At 40.1% G+C, this 21,723-nt stretch overlaps 1 protein-coding gene across 3 annotated transcripts in view; it reads right to left on the reverse strand.

Moving 5' to 3' along the window:
• Nucleotides 1–21,723, reverse strand: part of ENTPD1 (ectonucleoside triphosphate diphosphohydrolase 1) — an 82,736-nt gene that overhangs the window by 8,799 nt on the left and 52,214 nt on the right. For 2 of the 3 annotated variants that reach the window (XM_045291378.1, XM_045291377.1), the window contains exons 2-6: nucleotides 18,428–18,555; nucleotides 7,862–7,979; nucleotides 5,071–5,218; nucleotides 1,991–2,150; nucleotides 861–1,100 (exon numbers count right to left, since the gene is read on the reverse strand). In XM_045291378.1, the coding sequence (XP_045147313.1) occupies nucleotides 861–1,100; nucleotides 1,991–2,150; nucleotides 5,071–5,218; nucleotides 7,862–7,979; nucleotides 18,428–18,555 (794 nt within the window). The remainder of the gene's footprint in view (nucleotides 1–860; nucleotides 1,101–1,990; nucleotides 2,151–5,070; nucleotides 5,219–7,861; nucleotides 7,980–18,427; nucleotides 18,556–21,723) is intronic. The other variant, XM_045291379.1, reaches the window with a different exon arrangement.

The raw sequence follows: 21,723 nt of genomic DNA on the forward strand, positions 1-21,723 counted from the left end.
CCCCCCCCCCACCCACTGCAGATCAAAATGTGAGAAGGGTGCCTTAGCTCATCTAGCCTAGGAATATCACAATTCATTTAGCCCACAGTTCAACAGATGGAAGAAGGGGGCTGCTGTGGAGAAGAGGCTTAGTGAAGCATGGGGTTCTGTGGGAAACTCTCAGCAGCCCTAAACCCATGGTGGTCATCTGAGGACAGTGACTCCGCGAACTAAGAGAGCCTTCACCGGCTGGCCTTTCAGTGAAGACAAGGAAGACTTGGACGCGTCAGCCTGCTTCGTGTTTGTCCAAGTACTTGGTACGTGTACAATGCTGAGCATGTTTAATTTTTCTTGTCTTCAAAATGCAGAATGCATCCTGGGGTACTTCCGGCATCTGAGGGGTTTTTTCTCCTCTCCCCCAGGTTGTTTTTAACAACACTTTCTGAAATTTGTAGGGAATGGAGATGATTATAATATGATTGAGAAGGCTTTATCAATTGCATACACCCCACAACAATATTCTAGCATGTGATTTTCATTGCCAATCCTGTAACAGCGAGAAGTACTTTTCTAAGAAAGGGTTTGAGTAGTGTCCTTGGAGATAGTGCAGTAAACAAACACAGGAGGTGAGGGCTGAATGGAACAATTCACAGGGGCTGACCAGATGTAGTTAGATACACTGCCTGAAATAAGAACTCTAATGAGTACCACATGACTAAATGATGTAGAAATGATACCCAACTTTCCTTGGCACCAGACTAGGAAAGAGGTTTAGAAAGTACAGCAACCGACTTCAGACAAATTACGGACTGGGAGAAAACAGGATATCGGAGTTGGCAGCTCGGACCTGGGGGGCCAGGTCTGGGTTTCATTAGACTTGCCGTAGCATTCCTGGCCATTTTCCACAGAAGTGCTTGATCTTTCCCAAAGCACAAGTAGCTGTGTGTAAACACAGTGTAGTTCCTCCCATAGAGGCGGAAGTGCTTCAACATTTCAGAAGACGTGTGCGTTTCGTTCACGGGCACAAAGGTAATTTGTGTGGAGGCCCCTCCAAGGTCCAAGGCTCCATAGGTACTCTGACTCTCATTTTTCCTCCAAAACAGGCTTTTAGGACTGTGTTTCTGAAAGAGAGTAGAGTTATTGGGTGCTATAGGTCTGGACATCTCTGCACTATTTCTTGGACTCAGGAATTTCAGAAGGCAAAAAAATTTAGGGCATAATGGTGAAGCAAAACTCACTGGAGGACCCTGGGCCTGGGCCTGCATTAGATCAATGGCAAGAAATCAGGGGCTTTGGAGACAGTCATAACAAAAAAAGAGTATATGCGAGTCTTTCTAAACAAGAGCACGATGGCCAGACAGACTTAGGTTCAAATCACATATTCAATCACTCATTTGCTGTGTGACCTTAGAGAGATTAAAAATGCTCTCAATGGGAGTAACAACAATTCATAAGGTTTTTCTGGGAATGAAATCAGATCAGACAGTATGTGAACTGCTTAACACAGCACAGGACATAGGGCACTAATGAGTCACTGCCATCGAGTCCGTGCTGACTGCTAGCGGTCCCTGTGGGCTTCTAAGATTGTAACTGTTTCCCAGAATAGAGAGCCAAGTCTTTCTACCTCAGAGCTGCTGGTGGCTTTGAACTACTCAACCTGTGGATCGCAGTCCAATGCGTCATCACTATACCACCAGGCTCCATAATGAAACACCAGCTATTCTTAGTTTTAGTGATAGATTTTAAATTTCTTTTTTGAAAATCTACCAAATGCCAATCACAAAATGCAGGCTTCATGAAGTGAAGATAGGCCTTCCCTATTCCAGCAGTAGAAGTTCTTGTAAGAGAATTCTACCGTGAGTGATTTTCACAAATGAGGGAAGAGATTCATTTGTTCATTCACTCATTCATCCATAATCTGTTCTGGCTAGTGACCCAAGTACTGCCGGAGAAAACAATGGCATTGGCCTCCCAGGGAGTTTTGCCCTCATGGGTGCTAAGAGATATTCACCTCCTTTAGTCTTCCTAGCAGATAGTTGATGGTAATCCAACCATAAGAACCTTCCTCGGCGTCGGAGATGATCCTGGCACCCTGGAAATTAAAGGGGTAGGATTTGAAGAGACTTGACACTGAAGACAGGATCTTCTCCACCAACTCTTTATTGTCAAATCTACACAAAGGAAGGACTGAGGTTATTGTTTTGTGTTTTAATGATTAACCCTACCTATTTCAGCCAAGACCAGGCAGACCTACTCTTTCAGCTCCTCTCTTTAAATCTAAACTTCCCAAACCATGGCAGGTTAGTTTTCTGAAAATACTAATTTCATTTTGCTGTTCCCTGGCTAAAAAAAAAAAAAAAAAATGTCGGGAACTTTTAAATTACCATGGCCATGGTAACCGAGTTTTGACCTGAAGAGTGTTAGGTTAGCCAATAATGGTGGCACTTGGCTGATTTACAGAGTCCGGCTCCACTCAGGGTTTTTGTTGTTTAACAATTGGACTGATAACCAACTTTCCTTGATACCACAGTGGGGAGCAATCTTCCTCATAATATAATGCCTTGATATTGGGGTCTGTCTGAGACTTTGAAACCTAAAGAGTATTTCAAGGTGCTCATAAGTGAAGATGGGATGCAATTCTTTCCAAGGCCTGGGTTATGAAATATGCATACCTCTGAGTAAGAGACTGCTGCCATCCACCTGGTATTAGACCTCTGTAATCTCTGGTTGGAGTGACTTAGTATTTTACCAACTTAGTTTGACCTTTCCTCCTCTCCAGTGACTCTACTCCTTTGGTCACCAGTTATATAACATCTTTTAATAGCTTTCCACTATCTCCAAGATGAACTCCAAACTCCCTAGCATAGCCTACAAGACACTTCTTGAGTTGGACCCTGACTATTCAGAATCTCACTGAGAGTCCTTGCTGCTACTAACCAGCTAGGGACCTTGAGTGGAACAAGTCACAGCTTTGTCATCTGGTTAACGATAGTTAATACTATCGTTTACTTAACAGAACCATTGAACAAACTCCAATCTCGCTAAGTGTTTAGTATAGTGCTAAGAACATAGTAAAGCCAAACCAAACTCACTGCCATCGAGTCAATTCTTACTCATAGCAACCCTATAGGACAAGGTCGAACTGCCTCCCTGGGTTTTTGAGACTGTAACTCTTTATAGGAGTAGAAATTTTCATCTTTCTCCTGCAGAGTGGCTGGTGGTTTTGTTGAACTGCTGACCTTGTGGTTAGCAGCCCAGTGCCTAACCACTATGCCAAAAAGGCTCAATCAGTACCTGCTATCATTATTGTAAGGAACCCTGGTGGGGCTGTGGGCTAAGTGCTGGGCTACTATGTGGTTTAAAACCCACTAGGAGAAAGATATCACTGTTTGTTCCCATAAAGCTTCACAATCCCAGAAACCTAATATAGGGATACTATGAGTCAGAATCAACTCCATGATAGTGGGTTTGGGGTAATTATTATTTTAAGACATGCATCCTATGTTCTACTATGTGGAACGATTTATAAACTTAAGAACAATACCTTGGTATCACAATTCCTTGAAAGGGGCAGGGATTTTTTTTTTCCTGTTCACTGCTATGGCCCAGCATGTAATAGGACCTCTCACATAGTTGTTAAGCCAAGCCCATTGTCTTTGAGTCAATCCAGATTTATAGCAACCTTCTGGATAGAGTAGAGCTAATGCATAGGTTTGTCAAACGGTAACTCTGTAAAAGTGTACTGCTTCCTCTGTGTGCCATGGAGCAGCTGGTGGGTTCCAACCAGCTAGCTTTGGGTTAGCAGCCCAACATTGAAATCACTGTGCCATCAAGACTTGGCCCGGTCCATGAAGACCCCATATGTTATAGAGTCGTTCTGCTCCATAGAGTTTTATTGGCTGTAGTCTTTACAGATACACTTCATCAAATCTCCGGACACATGTTGTTATCAAGTTGACTAGGACCATTGGGACTCTCTGATAGAATAGAACTGTCCCATAGGGTTTCTTAGGCTGTAATCTCTACAGATCACCATGTCTTTTCTCTCACAGAGCCATTGGTAGGTTCCACCTGCTGATCTTTCAGTTAACAGTTAAGTGCATCATGTGGGCTCCTTAAGCCTAGTACATAATGAGAGGCTTCAAAATGTCCAGAGAAAAACAGAATTAAAAGAATAGAATTTCTTCATGAACTTGTTAAAGCCCCTTCATAGGTGCTAAAAACACACTGGTTACTTAATACATGCTGAAAAAATGAATGAATAAACAAACACACGCTGTCTGCACTGCCTCTTTCCCTACCTTCTATTCATATTCGTTCTTCGGGATTCCCCCTCTGGTAAGTTTTCTTCATCTCCTCTCATTCTGGGCAAGGCCAATTGTACTCTCACAACACTTGGAATCAGTCTCCTTTGCTCCTCTCTCAGGAGGCTGGTGGTATAATGGGCTTATGTGTTGGGCTGCTAACTGCAAGGTCAGTCACTCCAATCTACCAGATGCTTTCCCACTCAAAGGGGTAGTTCTACTCTCCTGTAGGGTTGCTGTGCGTCAGAATCAATTCAATGGCAGTGAGTTTGGTTTTTGGTTCCTCCCTCTAAAGATGCCCAGTGGCACCACTGGGTAAACATTGGGCTTCTAACTGCAAGGCAGTGGTTGAAACCCACAAGCCATCATTGAGAGACAGATGAGGTTGTCTGCTCCTGTAAAGATGTACAGCCTCAGAAACCCTATATAGGGTCCCTATAAATCGAAATCAACTCAAGGCCAGTGTGTTGGGGCTCCTCCCTCCTAGATACTAAATGGCTGAATCTGTGGCCCCCAATTCTCAGAAAATACAGGTTAAATCTTTCCCCATTTGTGTCCCTTCAGAGTTCCCTAGGGAGAAGTGGGCAAGGTTTTTTTTTGATATGTTAAAATCCCACCATTGTACATACTTAAGAGGTTGGAGTTATTATTCACTTAATTGAAACTTTATTTCTTAGGTGCAGATACTTGGAATGGGTCAGGGTCAGGGTATTAGGGAAACCTGGTATTGTCCCATTACTTCAAAGGCTCTTGTATAACTTGTCTTGCTCTCTGCATGATGCTATACCTGAGCAACCTCATGCCTGCTGTGGCTCCCAAGTAAACAGGTGTCTCTTGGTGCTTGAACCTTGGAATCACATCCTTGGCTCTTCCCATGCATTGAGACATGTAAACAGGTATTTCTTGTAAGTTTCTATATGATGCGATTCCTCGACCTAAAGAAAGGTGTAAAAGAAGATGGCAATCCATATTTTTAAAAAAAGGAAGGGACATACCTCCATAAATATAAGGCTTTTATAACTTGCCAATGTTAGAACAAAACAACACTGTTTGATGAGCACATGCAAGAAAACAATTGTTTGATGTGATCTCATATATCAGCTAGTTGTGCTTCGAGGATAACTAATATTGACAGGATTTTTTTTTTTTCCAGACCCTTGGCTGGGTCAATCCACTCTTCAATAATTTTACCACTAGATGGCAAGATTCTTATACTTGATTGCATAACCTTCTTAGCACATTCTCTCAGATTTTAATGGGGATCTTATACGAGCAGGCTTCAAAAAGTTCAGATAAAGTTTCCAGTATAAAAAAAAAAATAGTTTCCATTATCTTTTAATCCCATTTTCCCAAAACTTTTTGAAGCCGCCTCACTACCCTACATAGCTGCATATTGATGTTTCTTCCACAAAGCTATAATTAACAAAACTAGTTTCTAGAAGACATAAAGAGAAAAAGATGACATTTAGGATAAAAGAATAATAAGCAGCAAGCATCCTGGCTTTTACTACAAAAAGATAGCAAATGTTCTTAACTACTTCTGTGATCATGGCTACCCAAAAGAAGGGGGGGTGGAAAAAAAAGACCAAACCCACTGTTGAGTCTACTGTAACTTGTAACTTATTAGTGACCTTGTAGAGCAGACGAGAGTTGCCCTATATAGGGTTTCCAAGGTTGTAATCTTAATGGAAAATGCGGCTTCATTAGCCACTGAGAAGCCGTGTATTAGCCGGAAGGGGCTCTCATGATGTGATGCTTAAGCATTTTGGCTGTTAGCGGAAAGACTGCTGAGCCCACTGCGCCACTCGGAGTTGCTTCCCTTTGTTCTAACATGTTAGGCCAGATCCTTGCTGGTGAGTCTCAAGTACATATATCTGTATCTGCTAGATGAAAACAAAACCAAAAACACTTAAAAATGGAAGGTAGTGAATTAATTTAAAGAAGCCACTTTAGTGAGAGCTTGGGGCTTTAAGAAACGTTAAAAGTATTGTCTCAAGAGTGAAAGGGCCACATTTCAGGGCACCGGGGTACATGCTCTGTTGGAACTGTCTCCTCTCTACTGCTTTCTCGACAAACTAAGATAGTGTCAGTTCTCTTCTGAGGGCTAGCTCACCTGACAAATAACTGGCAGGTTCTTGAGCCAAAAGAGACAAAAATCAGAAAGATGATGGTGCAGTGTGTTGATGTTTGATGCATGCTGGGGTGTTGTGTGGGAGGGAGAACTGAACTGTCAGCAACTTCAAATTGTCTTGTGACCTTAAATGAAAGCTAACTAGAAAAAAATGTCAGTGTGGAATGCAGAGACCTAAAGAAGCAGGTAACCCGGAGGACAATTAGGAAATTTAGAATGTAGGGCTTTCAGCCTGTTCACTACAGTTCAATCCCCTACTGAAAATGTCTATCTCTGTCTCAGAGATGTAGAGTCAGAATCTATATTTTAACATGGTCCCTAGGTGACTCTGATGTACACACGGGAGATCTGTAAGAATCATCTGGGGTCTTGTTAAAACATAGATTATGATTAAGTATATCTGAGGTAGAAATGCCATTTATCTGCAGGGAGTGGAACTAGAATAAACCAATTCAAAACTCAGCTATAATCTTGTCCTAGTTCTGTTGCTACTTCCAAGTTGTGAGTTTTCCAGGTTTTTAGTTTCTTTTCTATAAAACAAAATTCAAATAATTTTAAGGTTGGGTTTCAGCCCTAAGACTATGATTATTCTCTTAGCCTATCATTTGGTCTCCTCTGCCTACACACGAGCCAAAGATTTCAGAAAAAAAATTGTGTTCCAGGTAGTAAATTCGAGAGCATGCTGATGAGCAGTAATTCTCGGACCAGCAGCATCGGTATTACCTGGGTATTCGTTGGAAATGCAAAATGGCAAGTCCTACCCTACATAAGCCAAACAGGAAACTCTGAGGGTGGGGCCCAGCATCAGGGCTTTAAGCCCTGTGGATGATTCTCTTATCACCCTAGGTATCACCGAAGAGAACCACTCCATCGTTTTCTTGACAGTTCTTATGGAAGCAATGCTCCACGTCTTTCTTCTACAGAGCCGCTCTGAGTTGCAGGCTGACTGGATCACTCACGACCAGCAGCAACAAGAAGTGATGCTGTGGTCAGTCCGTGTTTGAGAAGCACTGGTTAAGAATGTGGGTTTGAATCCTTGGTTAGAACTCCAGTTCCATCCCCGATTAGTACAAGAAATCTTAAACAAGTAGTGCATCCTCTTCTCAACCTCAAGTCACTCATGTAAGAAACAGGAAGAGTGCATATTTCAAAGAAAGATTTTTTTAAGTTGAAATAAGAACACGTGTTCAGAGTTTACCTAGTTCCCAGCATATAGAAGTGCACCATTAGCAGGACCTACTATTACATAATTATCCAAACATTTCCTTACTCTTAAAGGGCTGTTTTATATTATTTGTACAGAATAATAAAATACCAACAATAGCAACGCCACCCTGTGTTTGTCGCTTGACTATACCTTTGGGATCCTTTTCCTTTTGTGTTCCAGTCACCATGGTCTTATGCCCAACTACTTTCCACAACCCACCCCTTTTATTTTTCATCTTACCTTTGACTTTACAGGCTTCTATCTCATACACCAATCCCGTGTCATTCACCTTTTCTGCTGACCACTTGTAGATGTACATGGTCGTGTGGGAAGAACCCGCATCAAACACAATTCCATACTGAGGGTAAAACAAACACAGAACTTAGTGTTACATCACTCTTCGCCATATTAAATTTATAACAAGACAAATACAGGTGTTTCAAAAACAGTAAGAGGAAGTCCTTTATATTCTAGGAAAATGGCTGGGGGGTTACCTGGAGTTGTCTTGGTCACAGGATCTACTAAGACACCAATCCCTCTAAAAGAGCACCTCTTAATCTTGGTTGTATGTTAGAAATATCTAAGCCTTACTTAGGGAAGACATGAGCACATTATCTCAGGATCTAATGTGCAGTCACAGTTCAGAACTACATGATGAAGCAGCTGAGACATTATGGAAGGAAAAGACAGAAAGCCATTAATCCAGTAATCTCAAATTCCTCTGCATATTGGACTCATGTTGCAAGCAGCTGAGGGGCTTCAATGACTACTGATGCATGTAATATTTACTGATGCCTAGAGATTGTGATTTAATTGGTCTAGCACGTGACCTGGGCTTTGGACGATTTGCAAGGTCTCCAAGGGATTCAAATGTTCAGACAAATTTGGGAAGAACTGAGTTAATTTGACAGCCAAATAGAAGTAATACTTTCATCTATGAAAGTGGAATTGTTTTAAAAGAGAGAAAAAAAATACTAAGAGTACTTAGTTTTAATAATTATTAACTCTAACATTGTGTTCAATGAGTTTTCTAAGTTAGATACTTTCAGCATTTTTAATAAAAGAAGACGTAGTGAAGAAAGAAGGCAGGGGAAGGGGGAAAGTGCTGAGGAAGAATGAGACAGAAGAGAAAGGGAGAATAACAAGGTCACCATGTCTTATTTCATAAGCTTTGAATGTATAGGCAGGTGCCGTCTGAAGCGGTTTATATGCTTTGTCTCAATCTTCAAGACAGTTTCTAAAGATCTGCCACTTTCAACCCGTTGTCTGGGTAAGACACTAACGCACATTTGCCCAAGCTCTGCAGGTGGCAGAGACGGTCTGTGAAGCCGAGCTTGAGCTCTTTATCGGAAACAGGCCAGCCCGCCAACAGTTTTCAGAGGCTGCCTTGTTAGAGGCCTTTTTAATGAGTGAGCGATAATGCCAGTCCTATATGCACATCTTGATGAATTTTTGATTTTGTGCATATCCGTAAAACTACCACCAAAACCAAGATATAAACCGTTTCTAGCCCTCGGAAGGCTTTCTCATCCCCCCTCAGTCCATTTTCCCCAAGAGTAGCCCCTTCCTTTCTGCTGTCACCATGGATAAGGTTCGCCTGGTTTTCAATTGTGTATGAGTGGATTCACATATTGCTTTGTGTCTAACGTGTTTCCCTCTACAATCTCTCTTTCAAATGCATTCAATTAGTGTATCAGTAGTTCATCCTTCACTGCTGTAGGTATTTCATTAAATGCATATAACACAATGGATTTATCCATTCTATTATTGATGGGTATTTGGCTTGCTTCCATATGGCACTATTGGGAATACAGCTTCCAGAAAATTCATGTATGTGTCTCTAAGGGAATCTGCTGGGCCAGTTAAATTCAACAGAGAGCTCAGCTCAGTCTGTTCTGTTGGTTGTTTTCGGGGATTCCCAAGGGTAATCTTAATAGACTTTCTTGAAGGACAAGGGATGATCACATGCGCTTATTAAGAAGAAGTTTTAATAACACTGAAGACTGCACTGGTGAGGAAACAGGCTGGGAACATTGCATCAAGGCATTTCTGTTGTGTGTGGGCTTATTCCCCATTATAATAATGCACCTCTTCATTCTCTATGGGGAGCAATCTTACAGGAATTGAAGAGACACCTGTCTGCCTCACAGTCCGGGTAGTGCTTTTTCAGACTTCTTTTTGTTCCCCAAACCCAAAGAACATTTAAAGGAACACAATTTAAGCCACTGAAACAGTGATTATGAATGGGTTAATCACAAGTAGGGTTAAAAGCCTTCAGAGATATGACAGCCAACATTGAGTGGCTTTTCATTGCTTTCTAATGAGACACTGGTCGGTGTTGCTCAAGGTGGCCCGACCTGCCATTTGCATGGTCTCCAGTGGAAGGAGCAGGTTTCTTTGGGAAAGAGCTACATGGAAACACTGCCTTCAGAAGTGTATAGCCCTGGGTGGATACCACGCTGAGAAGCAGTAGCTTCATATTTTGATACTTTTGCTTACTAAAGGTTTCGATAACACTTTTAGTAATACTTTTTACTTACTCTCAAATCTGGTAAGGTTAAACATTATGGGTTAACTTTGTTGATATTCTATAATAATGTATATATCATAATATAACATACACTTCAGATACACACTATTGCTAACGTGTAATCTGTACTTAACACAACTGGAGCCTACAGGACAGTTGCAGTGTTGGGCACAGTTCTGTACAGTTCAAGATACTGAATTTATACTAAATTACTATATGTACACTATAATACCCTATAGAGCTAGCTGTATGTACATTAAAAACTTTTCTTATTTTATTTCTCTAACCTTAGACTACTTTGTAAACTTAAAAATTTTCTTATTTCTGTTTGAACTTATAAGAGTTCTCACTTTGTAATCTTCCATATAAACACTTTCTTAGCCTATACCACAAACAATTTATTAAGGAGGGTCAAGCTCGTCCTCATTACTATTGTCAGCTTCCTCAGAGTGCTCCGTCAATTAACCTCCATTGATGAACTGTCACCAACAAAGATAGTACCTCCTGGAATGCTGGAAGGACCTGGTTGAGAGTCTCCCTGGGGAGGTGTTGGCTTTTCATTTCATACTCATTTCTAAGAAGCATCCTGGCTGTATGTTTGTTTTGTGATCCATGAAACTTTCAATATTCTTTGCCTTTACCACAATACAAACACATCAGTTCTACCCAAATCTTGTCTTATTCATTATCCAGTTTTCATGTGCATATGGAATGACTGAAAATAGCTTGGGTTGGGTCAGGCACACTTAGTTCTCAAAGTGCTTTTTAACACTTGAAAGAGGAATTGTGCAGTAGATTTGACCAAAGGGATACATCCTTTGGTTTCTTGACTGCTGCTTGCAGGAGTGTTGATGATCGACCCAAGTAAAAGAAAATCCTTGACAACTTGATCCTTTCATCAGGATATTGTCCCCAGTCTAGTGTAAGGAGTTCTGTTTTCTTTACCTTGAGTAGTAATCCATATTGAAGGCTGTAGTCCGTGACCATCAGTAATTGCTGCAAGTCCTTTTGGCTTTCCCCAGGTAAGCTGTGTCATCTGCATGTCATATGTCGTTAATGAACCTTCCCTCAGTGCTGATGCTGTGTTCTGCATATAGTCCGGCTTCTCAGGTTATTTGCTCAGCATACAGATTGAATAAATAGGGTGAAAGAATCCAACTTTGGCACATACCTTTACTGATTCTATTCAAACAAATGCCTCTTGGTCTATGCATAAATTCCATACAAGCACAATGAAATGTTCTGGGATTTTTCTTCTTCCCATTGTTATCCATAATTTGTTATGATACAGTCAAATCCCTTAGCATAATTATTACAACACAAATATCTTTATGGTATTCTCTGCTTTCAGCCAAGACTCCTCTGAAGTCAACAATCGAGCGTGAATTTCTGATAGGTCCCTGCCGATAGACTGCTTCAACTACTTTAAAATTATCTTCAGCAAAATTTTACTTGCATGTGATATTAATGGTGTTGTTCAATAATGTTTACGTTCTGTTACATTACTTTTCCTTGGAATGGGCACATATTTGGATCTCTTCCAGTCAATTGGTCTGGTAGCTTTTCCAGATTTCTTAGCATGGAAGAATGAGTGCTTCCAGCACTAGATCAGTTTGTTGAAACATTTTAAGTGGTATTCTGTAAATTCCTGGAGCCTTGTTTTGCACTAATGCCTTGAGTGTAGCTTGGACTTCTTCTTTCAATCCTATCAGATCTTGATCCTATGCTACCTCTTAAAGCGGCTGAAGGGCCATCAATTCTTTGGGGTACAGTGGTGCTGTGTATTACTTCCATCTTCTGCTGATGCTTCCTGCATCCAATATTGTTTCATCATTCAATATTTTCCCATAGAATCCTTCAATATTTGCACTCAAGGCTTGCATTTTTTTCAGTTCTTACAGCTTGAGAGGTACTGAACATGTTCTTCCATTTTGGTTCTCTAATGCCACATTTTTGCACATTTCCGAAATGTGTAGACCTAGATGGAGGGTATGTTGAGAAAAAGTAGTTTCATTTTTTGGTGTATTTTTTTAAAGGCTATGATTTTGTAGAAATACTTTTTTTAAGTTACCCACTGCCATATGTCAGGCACAGAGAAGGAAGCCAACAAACATTTGTTGAGTTGAATAAATGAGAGGCATTGAAACCATATATTCCTAAATTACCTCCAATTCTAAAGGTGGTCAGTATTCAGCGTTTAATATAAAATAGTACACACTAAGGTTAGAGCCCCTCCTTTAAAAACGCAGCAAAAACAAGTAAAAGAACAACAGTGTGATAATTAACTTCTCTTTGTCTCTTTAGATATATTGGTTCTTTAAAGTCCTTTTTAAAAATCCTGTAAATGTTGACAGATAAACCTCTCAAGAACAATAATGGGAGTAGTGAAGCTGGGGGGAAGCTGGGGGGAGAAAGGGGGAACAGATCACAATGATCATCATCTAAACCCACTCCCCCAGGGTGACGAACAACAGGGACATGGGTGAAGAGAGACAGCAGACTGTGTAAGATATGAAAATTATAATTTATCAAGGGTTCATAAGGGTGAGAGAACTTGTGGGGGAGAAAAAATGAGCTGATGCCAAGGGCTCAAGTAGAAAGAAAATGTTTTGAAAAGGATAATGGCAACGTATGTACAAATGTGCTCGACACAATGCATGTATGGATTGTTATAAGCGTTGTAAGAACCCCCAATAAAATGATTTTTGTAAAGTCCTGTAAACGTAGTTTTTACAAGAACTTCGGTTGCCATGTCAGTCTGACGCAGGAGGCTGGGTTTATAAACAGTCTGTCCTTTTGGATGTGGCTCTAGTACTCTAAACATGGCACGCCTTTGTTAGCCAGAGAGATGCAGGTGGGGCCTATGAATAATTAGAAACAATTTCTTCCATTGCTTTTCCTTTCATTGAAGTCATTCAACCTTTAATATAAAACACAGTGATTGTATTGTTTTTAAAACACAGATATTTGAATCCAGTGGGATAAAATACAAATTATTTTTCCAGGAGTATTTGAGGTTGAATATCAGAGCAAAACTTTCAAATTCTCCATAAAGATATAAAATAACAAATGCTTATCTAAGAAAACTTTGATTTATCTTGGAACAAAGTAGATACAAAGAGAAAGATCATTACCCTTTGCAGAAAATGGGACCAGTAGTTGAGTGCCAGTTCAATGATCATCACATACAAATAGCTAAAATATTCCACACAACCCCTCCCAAATAGCTAAAATATTCCACACAACCCCTCCCAAATAGCTAAAATATTCCACATCACCTCCCACCAAGTGGTGATGCCCACTCATCTCAGCCAAGTGCCTCTGGTGTTCTGGGTACTCTTTATTATTCTATTCAATCTTCACAACCATCCCCTAAGTAGACTTTCATCTCATTTATAGATAAGGAAGCTGAGGCATAGAGAACAAGCCACGTTTTCAAAAATCTCACAGCAAGCCCACATTCTGTGGAAAGTGGCAGCTTTTCATGAAAGCCTGTGGTTTGGCTCAGTCTGGTGCCTTCAAGAGGACCTGTGAAGCCTGTGTGTTTGTCAGGATATGGAATGTCAAAGATAAAGGCATATTTGACAACTGACTTCCAATGTTCAGAGATGAGAAGGCTTTAAAAACTGACAAACTGAACAGACTTCAAAGCTACTCGCCCAAATAGGTCTACCAGGACAAAGGCATTCTCCTAGTGAGTTTTTTTTAAAGCAATGTTTTAGCAGAAATTTCTTATTATATTATTTTTATAGTTTTATTGACATAAAATTCACATATCATATAATTTATTCACTTAATCACATTAAGAAGGATTTTGCAGTTTTACCACCACAATCAATTTCAGACCATTTCCTTCTTATACTTGTTAGCTCCTCATTTCCACCCAGCTTCCCATGCCATGCCCCTAGATAATTATTAACCCAGTGCTCTCTCTATAGATCTACCTATCCTGGATTTCATACACAGAAAATGATACAAAACACAAGCAAAAATGATAAAACAGAAAAACCTCAGTCAAAAGAAAGCAGAAAATATTAAGAACTGAAATGATTTTAAAATGAGTCAAAAGGGAGATCAAATAATCAGGTGTCTCTTTTAACCTAACTACATCTGCCATACTTGACGTAACAGTTTTCTCTGTCTGACAGCAAGGCTGTTCACATCCCTGGCCTTTGCCCAGAGGAGATACACTGGAGGCTTAATCTGTGTGGGGACCCTGCAAATGGGTTTTGTTTGGGGCTTCCCCTGCCATCCATAGCCTTCTGCAAACCAGGTGTTCACAATTTAAGCTCGGATCCTGTTCCTGCCTTTGGATGTGGAATTTATTATTTACAATCCTAGGATTGCAGTGGCTGATGTGCTTCCTCCATGTGGACTTAGTTGACATCTCACTTAGAAGGCTGCTTGTTTGAAGACAAGCCTTAAAACCCCGGATGCTATTCATTCTGATAGTCAGGTACCATCTGATCTCTTCACACTTTGCCTTCGCACCTCTGTCTACAGTGGTCTCCTCATGAGGGTGAGTATTGAGTCGGCCATTTCATAACAACTAGTCGTTCTTAGACTGGGGTTCGAATTAAGTGTGATCCCCAAATCCATCCATATATCCATGGTTTATATATGTCTCCGTTTCAATTATCATTTGTGATAGTGAACACTATCAATCATCCCCATTGGCTGTAGGAAGTATTAATACTTCTACTCTTTACTCACTGCCATTGCGTTCATGTCGACTCATAGTGACCCCATAGGGTAGGACAGAACTGAATTTGTGACTTTCCAAGACTTGACAATGTCATTAATTTAGTCAATGGTATAGAATTGACAGCACCATTGAGAAAAGGAAAATAGACATATCTAGGCCTTTCCGACTACAACACATTCATTGTTGCCTTGTACAGATTACATGTTTCAGTGATCGGGCACTATTTACATGAACAATGGGGGTTAGTGATAGGGCAAAACTTTCAGTAACACTTATTCACAGAGGCAGAACCATGCCTGTAACTGTTCTTCAAATACTCATACCTTTCATTTAAAGAATGTCAAATCTCTTTTCTTATTTTCCAGACCAACACAACAGCACGGAAGCATGAGCAATGTGAGGAAGACCGCTGTGAATAAGAGGTCATCCAATGCCACATGTGTTACTCTGGAACACAGAACACAAGTCTAGCCAGTCCTCTCTCCAATGATGTAACACGGAGCATGTCAAAGAGTCAAATCAAGAGGGCAATTGTGTCCTTTTGGAGCTGGTCAACAAAGCAGAACTAAATGTCATGAAGCTTCAATGGTGAGTGAAGTTTTGCCAAGAGCACCGACCTCACTCTAAATATGAAAAGTCAAGAGACTATTGACAATGAAATAGCATTGGCCATATCAAGAAGAGAACTATTGAATTATACATGTATTATATGCCAATAAAACTATTGAAAAATACATAAAATTTTAAAAGTTGGAAAAAAGGAAAAAGAATGTTTGGAAACTGATTGTGGTAGCAGTTGTACAATTCTGTTTAATGTGACTGAACTATGGAATGAGATGATATATATTAATGAAAAAACATAAATAAAGAATAAACAAAAATAAATAAATAACAAAAGTATTATAATAGAACATAAGTATAAAACCAAAGAAAATAAAGTAAAAAATAAAACTTTTTTTAAAAAGCAGGGAAAAAAAGAAATATCATTGGCCTGTGCGCACAAAGAAGTTGCTGTGCAAAGATATGCTGGGTTGGATTTATGTGGCAAAAGGAGCCAATGTGATGCCCAAGTCACTGCCATTTTCAAAAATAATTAGAGTGGATAGCTAAGATTTCAGTGGCCTGGCATAAGCATTCATCTTCCCTGGCTCACAGTTTCCCATGTTTCCTACAAGAGAAGATACTTGTGGGGCATGGGACAAATATTCCAGAGTCTTTGTGGTTAACTTTTGGATATATCACCACTTACTTATGGATATGGTCTCACTAGCAAATTGGCATTCTTAGCAACTTTGTAGATTTATTTACTATTGTTTCAGCTAAAGTTGAAAGTGGTCTATCTACAATAAGTATAAATATACCTCTTGCTTTATAATTAACAGATAAAATAATGGCCATCTTATAAGATATTGATAAGATATTCAAAACACTTAGATCTTGATATTTTGCTTAGATGACTTGGGAAGGAAGCAGAATTAATTTTCATAGCAGAGCTAAAACCCTAGTGGGTTGTTGTTTTTAATCCTTTTACAGCTCGTACAGCTCTTATCACAATCCATACATTCATCCATTGTGTCGAGCATATTTGTACATTTGTTACCATCATCATTTAAAAAACATTTTCTTTCTACTTGAGCCCTTGGTATCAGCTCCTCATTTTTTCCCCTGCCCCCCCCCTCCCTTCCTCATGAACCCTTGATGATTTATCAATTATTATTATTTTTTCACATCTTACAATGACCAATGTCTCCCTTCACCCACTTTTCTGTTGTCCATCCCCCTGAGAGGGGGTTATACGTAGATCATTGTGATCGGTACCCACTTTCTCCCCTCATCTTCCCCTTCCCCTCCTGGTATCGCTATTCTCATTATTGGTCCTGAGTGGTTTAATCTGTCCTGGATTCCCTGTGTTTCCAGCTCTTATTTGTACCAGTGTACATGCTCTGGTCTAGCCGGATTTGTAAGATAGAATTGGGGTCATGATAGTGGGGCAGGGGGAGGGGTAGGAGGGAGAAAGCATTAAAGAACTAGAGGAAAGTTGTATGTTTCATTAGTGCTATACTGCACCCGGCCTGGCTCTTCTCTTCCTAGTGACCCTTCTGTAAGGGGATGTCCAATTGTCTACAGATGGGCTTTGGGTCTCCACTCTGCACGCCCCCTCATTCCCATTGATGTGATTTTTTTGTTCTGAGTTTTTTATGCCTGGTACCTGATCCCATCGACACCTCATGATCACACAGGCTGGTGTGCTTCTTCCATGTGGACTATGTTGCTTCTCAGCTAGATGGCTGCTTGTTTATCTTCAAGCCTTTAAGATCCCAGATGTTACATCTTTTGATAGCCAGGCACCATCAGCTTTCTTCACCATATTTGCTTATGCACCCATTTTGTCTTCAGCGATCGATCGTGTCAGGAAGGTGAGCATCACGGAATGCCGGGTTATTAGAACAAAGTGTTCTTGTATTGATGGAGTACTTGAGTAGAGGCCCAATGTCTGTCTGCTACCTTAATACTTAACATATAAATATATGTACATAAATCTATTTCCCTATGGTTACATATAAAGATATTTACATATGTAAATGCCCATACTTAGGCCTCTACAAATGCCCTTTGCCTCCTAGTTCTTTGCTCTCTTTCCTTGTACTTTCCTCTTTTCCCACTATCATGTTCAGCCTTCACTCTGGTTTCAGTAATTCCCCTCAGTTACATTACCCTTGATCAAGCCCTATCAGGTGTCCTACGCCCACCTCACCATACCCTAATGTTTTTTTATTAATCCCAATTCACTCTGTAAATGTGGAAATTTCAGAAGAAATCTGTCCATTTTGGAATAAATTTCAAATTACCATAAATGATAAATGTATGTGTTCTTTTAAAAATTGAGTTTGCTGCTTTCTTTACTGTTTTTAGAGGTAAGGAACAACTTTTATGCACAATCTTTGATCTCCAAAGTATTTTTGACACAGTCTTCAATTAGCATGAAGGGAAATAAGGTGTAGGTGACAACAGGGGTAACAAGGGAGTAAAAGGAACAGCATGCAACATTAAGAGTCACCAGTGGTGAATGAGGAAGAAGTAGAGATTGTATTAGAACTTAGGGTATTAATATAGTATCACTGGTGAATAAAGCATTTGTCTCTGTTGAAGTTTGAATAAGTGTACTGCGCAACCAGCAAAGCAATTATCTCGTCACCAGTAATGGATTAAGGCATTCCCTTTTCCAGAGGGAGTATGCATTTCACTGACTTCCCTACTCCACTGAATACTGAAGAGCCCCTAGGTTTCTAGAACGACAAGGAAAACTGAGAGCTGAAAAGTGAATGGAGCTGCCTTCATTCTATCAGTGTCACAAGTTCTCTACCTCTGACAGGGTACAGCCGGGCTGATTTTGTTTCATTCACGTGGGTGGAAAACAGTGATTACGTTTTTTCTTCTCTGATGGGCTTCTAGGTTACACAGACTCTGCCTTTTCCAGGTTTTACTGTACTGCTGGGTGCTCTGATTTCTCGGACCCCTTCTCCTCCTCACCCTACACCCCTCCCCACATACATACAGTTATTTGAGTTACCTTAAAGTTTTCAGACTGTGCTTTATTCTGGACCAGCCCCACAGCAAGCAAAGCTATCAAACACAGGATAAAGATGAATCCAAGAATGACCATGCCATTACTGGTTAAAAATCTCTTCACTCTAGAATCTAAGAGCAGAAGATAAAATATCAACACGAAATCGACAACCATCAATTTTCTTTTCCTTCCCTTTATTTGCGCTCTTGTTCTAGCTAACAGGAGACATCAAAGAGAGGTAAAAGTCAATCTTTATGTACCAGACACTTGCAAAATAATTGGGAACTAGGTTGAGAACAAAAGTATTTGTCTGTAGTGTGATATTCAGCCAAGGTTGAATTAGTGACTGTGGTAAACAAAATGGGCAGCATGGGTGATCAGGGATCAGATCAGAAGGAGCTGTGGGAAGAGCCCTAGATTGGCAGTGTATGTCATAGGTCATATAACAATTAACTATCAAGAATATATGTCCTAATTTTAACCATTCTATAAAAATATTTATGATCTCAAAGAATATAAAAATAGATCATTAAAGTCCGGCCACTCCATGACATTTCCTGCTTGACACACCCCTTGCATTTCAACCACCTACCTGTCTATGGTAAGGAATTGGGAATAGCCTAGAAGCTGGGAAGTTTTTAACATTTCAGTCAAGCATTCACATTATCTTATCAAATCTGTTCTTAGTCTCACCCTGCCTTGGCCACATAGAAGATCCAAGTACAGCATTATATAAAAGGCAAACATTGCTTTGATCAGATATAGACAGAATGTTTAGTGGGGCTGAACAGAAAATGAGATGGTTGCTTCATTCCCTCCACTCTGACAACTTCTATCCTCTTCCTTTCTCCCCAAACTGTGCCCAGTTCCCCCAATTCCCTTACTTTTTCTTCTTAGGCTTGGGGGGTGGGGGTGAGATAAAGTATAAAATTATGGGGAGTGAGCTAGGTTCTCCAGAATAGTTTGCTCTTCTCTAGGGATAAGGCATGGGATTAATACAACTGAAAGTGGAGCGTAAATCTCTTCCCCCACCTCTTTCTTTCCCCTGGGGCCTCAGTCTGTAACAACGGCCAGAATTTTGAACCATTTTTAATCCTCAGACCCAAAAGTATAAAACTTAAGAGAAAATAAATAAATAAATAAAACTTAAGAGAAAGGAAATTTTTAACATTTTCTCTTGCTTCTAAACCGAAGAAATGCAGATAAGACTTAGAGCACTTTCTTCTTCCTTCCCAAAAGAACCTACATTTTGTTCAGGTGTCTTCCATGCCCTTAAGCAGCGTAGGAAGGTAATGCCACTTCCAGCTCAGAGATGGGCCTGATTGCACGGTCCATCTCATCCCCTCAGCAGAGAGCAGGATATGTACCTGACCATGACCAGTGAACCCATGGAGGAAGTCTGCTGAGGCATCTGTGAGAAGTGAAAGGAAGCATTCACCCTTCCTCCTGACCCTGTCCTGAAATTAGAATGCCATAGAGAGACAAGAGACATGCGGAGTTCTTGGTGGTATTCTGAGCTGCTGAATCAACCAACCCTGAGCCTCACCATCCACGAGACATAGGCTTCCAACCAGGTGGAGTCAGAATTTTAATTACTTAGATTAAAAAAATATCTTTATACAGCTCATGTGGCAGAAATGCCTTCACTGAAGCCAGAAGTGTGGAATCTGGAAAAGAATCTCCAAAGTACGCTAACATCGACAGACACAGCTCATATAACACCCAACAACAACTACCTCCACACATGCACTGTAGCAAGGGTCCCACTATCCCATAAATTAGCCCCAACCAGTGCTATCAATTGGATTCAAACCTACAGTGATTCTACAGGAGAGAGGGTTTTTGTTTTCCAAGACTGTGAATCTTTATGGGTTCAAACAGCCCTAGCTATCTCTCCAGGAGCAGCTGATGAGTTCAAGGGCTGACCTTGGAGTTAACAGTCCAACATAGAGCCCAGTGTGCCATCAGGGCTACTTTTGTTTCTATTATACTGACAGTTAATTAGAATTTTTAATGCTTTATTCCCTCAAAGTGTTCATTAAAATATGCCTATTTCATTTTTTTGACTTTACATATTTTACAATCTCATTTTCCTTCCAAGTCTATTCTGGTTCTATTAGCATACAGGTTATTTCAAAGAAAAGGATGGACAAGATCCCTGCTCTTTGGACCATAAAATATTATTGGGAAGCTATTAACAAGGAAAATATATAAGTAAGTTGTTTCATGTCATGATAACTACTAAGAAGAAATTAAAACCAAGGTATTTGGTTTTAATTTTATGTGAGTTTTAATTTGATGTGAGAGTGCCTTACATCAGAGTGGAGAAGTATTTGAATAAAGTAAGGTGAGGAAAACCTCAGATGAGGTGGCATTTGAACCAAGACCTGCATAACAAGAAAACACTAGGGGAAGGCGAAAGAACATTCTAAGAAGAGGACATAAAACCCCAAATCACTGCCATCTAGTCAATTCTGAGGCATAGCAACCCTATAGGAATACCCCGTGCGGCTTTCCAAGACTACAACTCGTTATGGGAGGAGAAAGCTTCATCTTTCTCCCCAGGAGCAGGAGGTGGTTTTGAACTGCTCCCAGAAGAGGACCTAACAACTGCACAAACCTTGAGGAGGGCGCCAAACTGAAGTGACGATCATTGTTTCTTCCTTTACTGGATGATAATATTTACTAAATATTGTCAACTGCAGCTGGGTATATACTTTTCTATACTTATCCAAGCTTTAAAATAATATTTACATTACTAGATTATAAGCAAATTTGTCAGCATAGTCTTATCTCTAACTTCAGCTATAGGGCAGATGAATCTCATATTGCAGATGAAGAATTTAAGTCAGAGAAAATGTAAAATTGTTCCATATATAATTTTCAAACTTTATGACAAAAAAGCCTATTTATTTTTCATGCAACTGACTAGATTACTCAGAGCAGTAATTAAACTACATCCATCTATTTTAAGTGCAGTTCTACTCTGACAAAAAAGGGGTTCCCATCAAGGGCAATGTAACCCAAATGAAGGCAGAACATGATAGTGGGACAAGAGGAAAGTACAAATAAATAAAGGAAAGAACTAGGAGGCAAAGGGTAGTCATGGAGATGTAAATACAGGCATATAAAGATGTAAATATATTTATATATGATGAGGGGGAAATAGATCTATGTACATATATTTATAGGTCGAGTATTAAGAAAACAGATGAACAGTGAGCCTCTGCACAAGAACTCCAACACAAGAATACTTTGTTCTAACAATTCGGCAGTCTGAGATGCTCACCTGCCTGGCA

This window comes from Echinops telfairi, unplaced genomic scaffold (assembly GCF_000313985.2).
Source record: "Echinops telfairi isolate 266 unplaced genomic scaffold, ASM31398v2 ScPeMD7_70;HRSCAF=299, whole genome shotgun sequence".
Classification (NCBI taxonomy): Eukaryota; Metazoa; Chordata; class Mammalia; order Afrosoricida; family Tenrecidae; genus Echinops; species Echinops telfairi.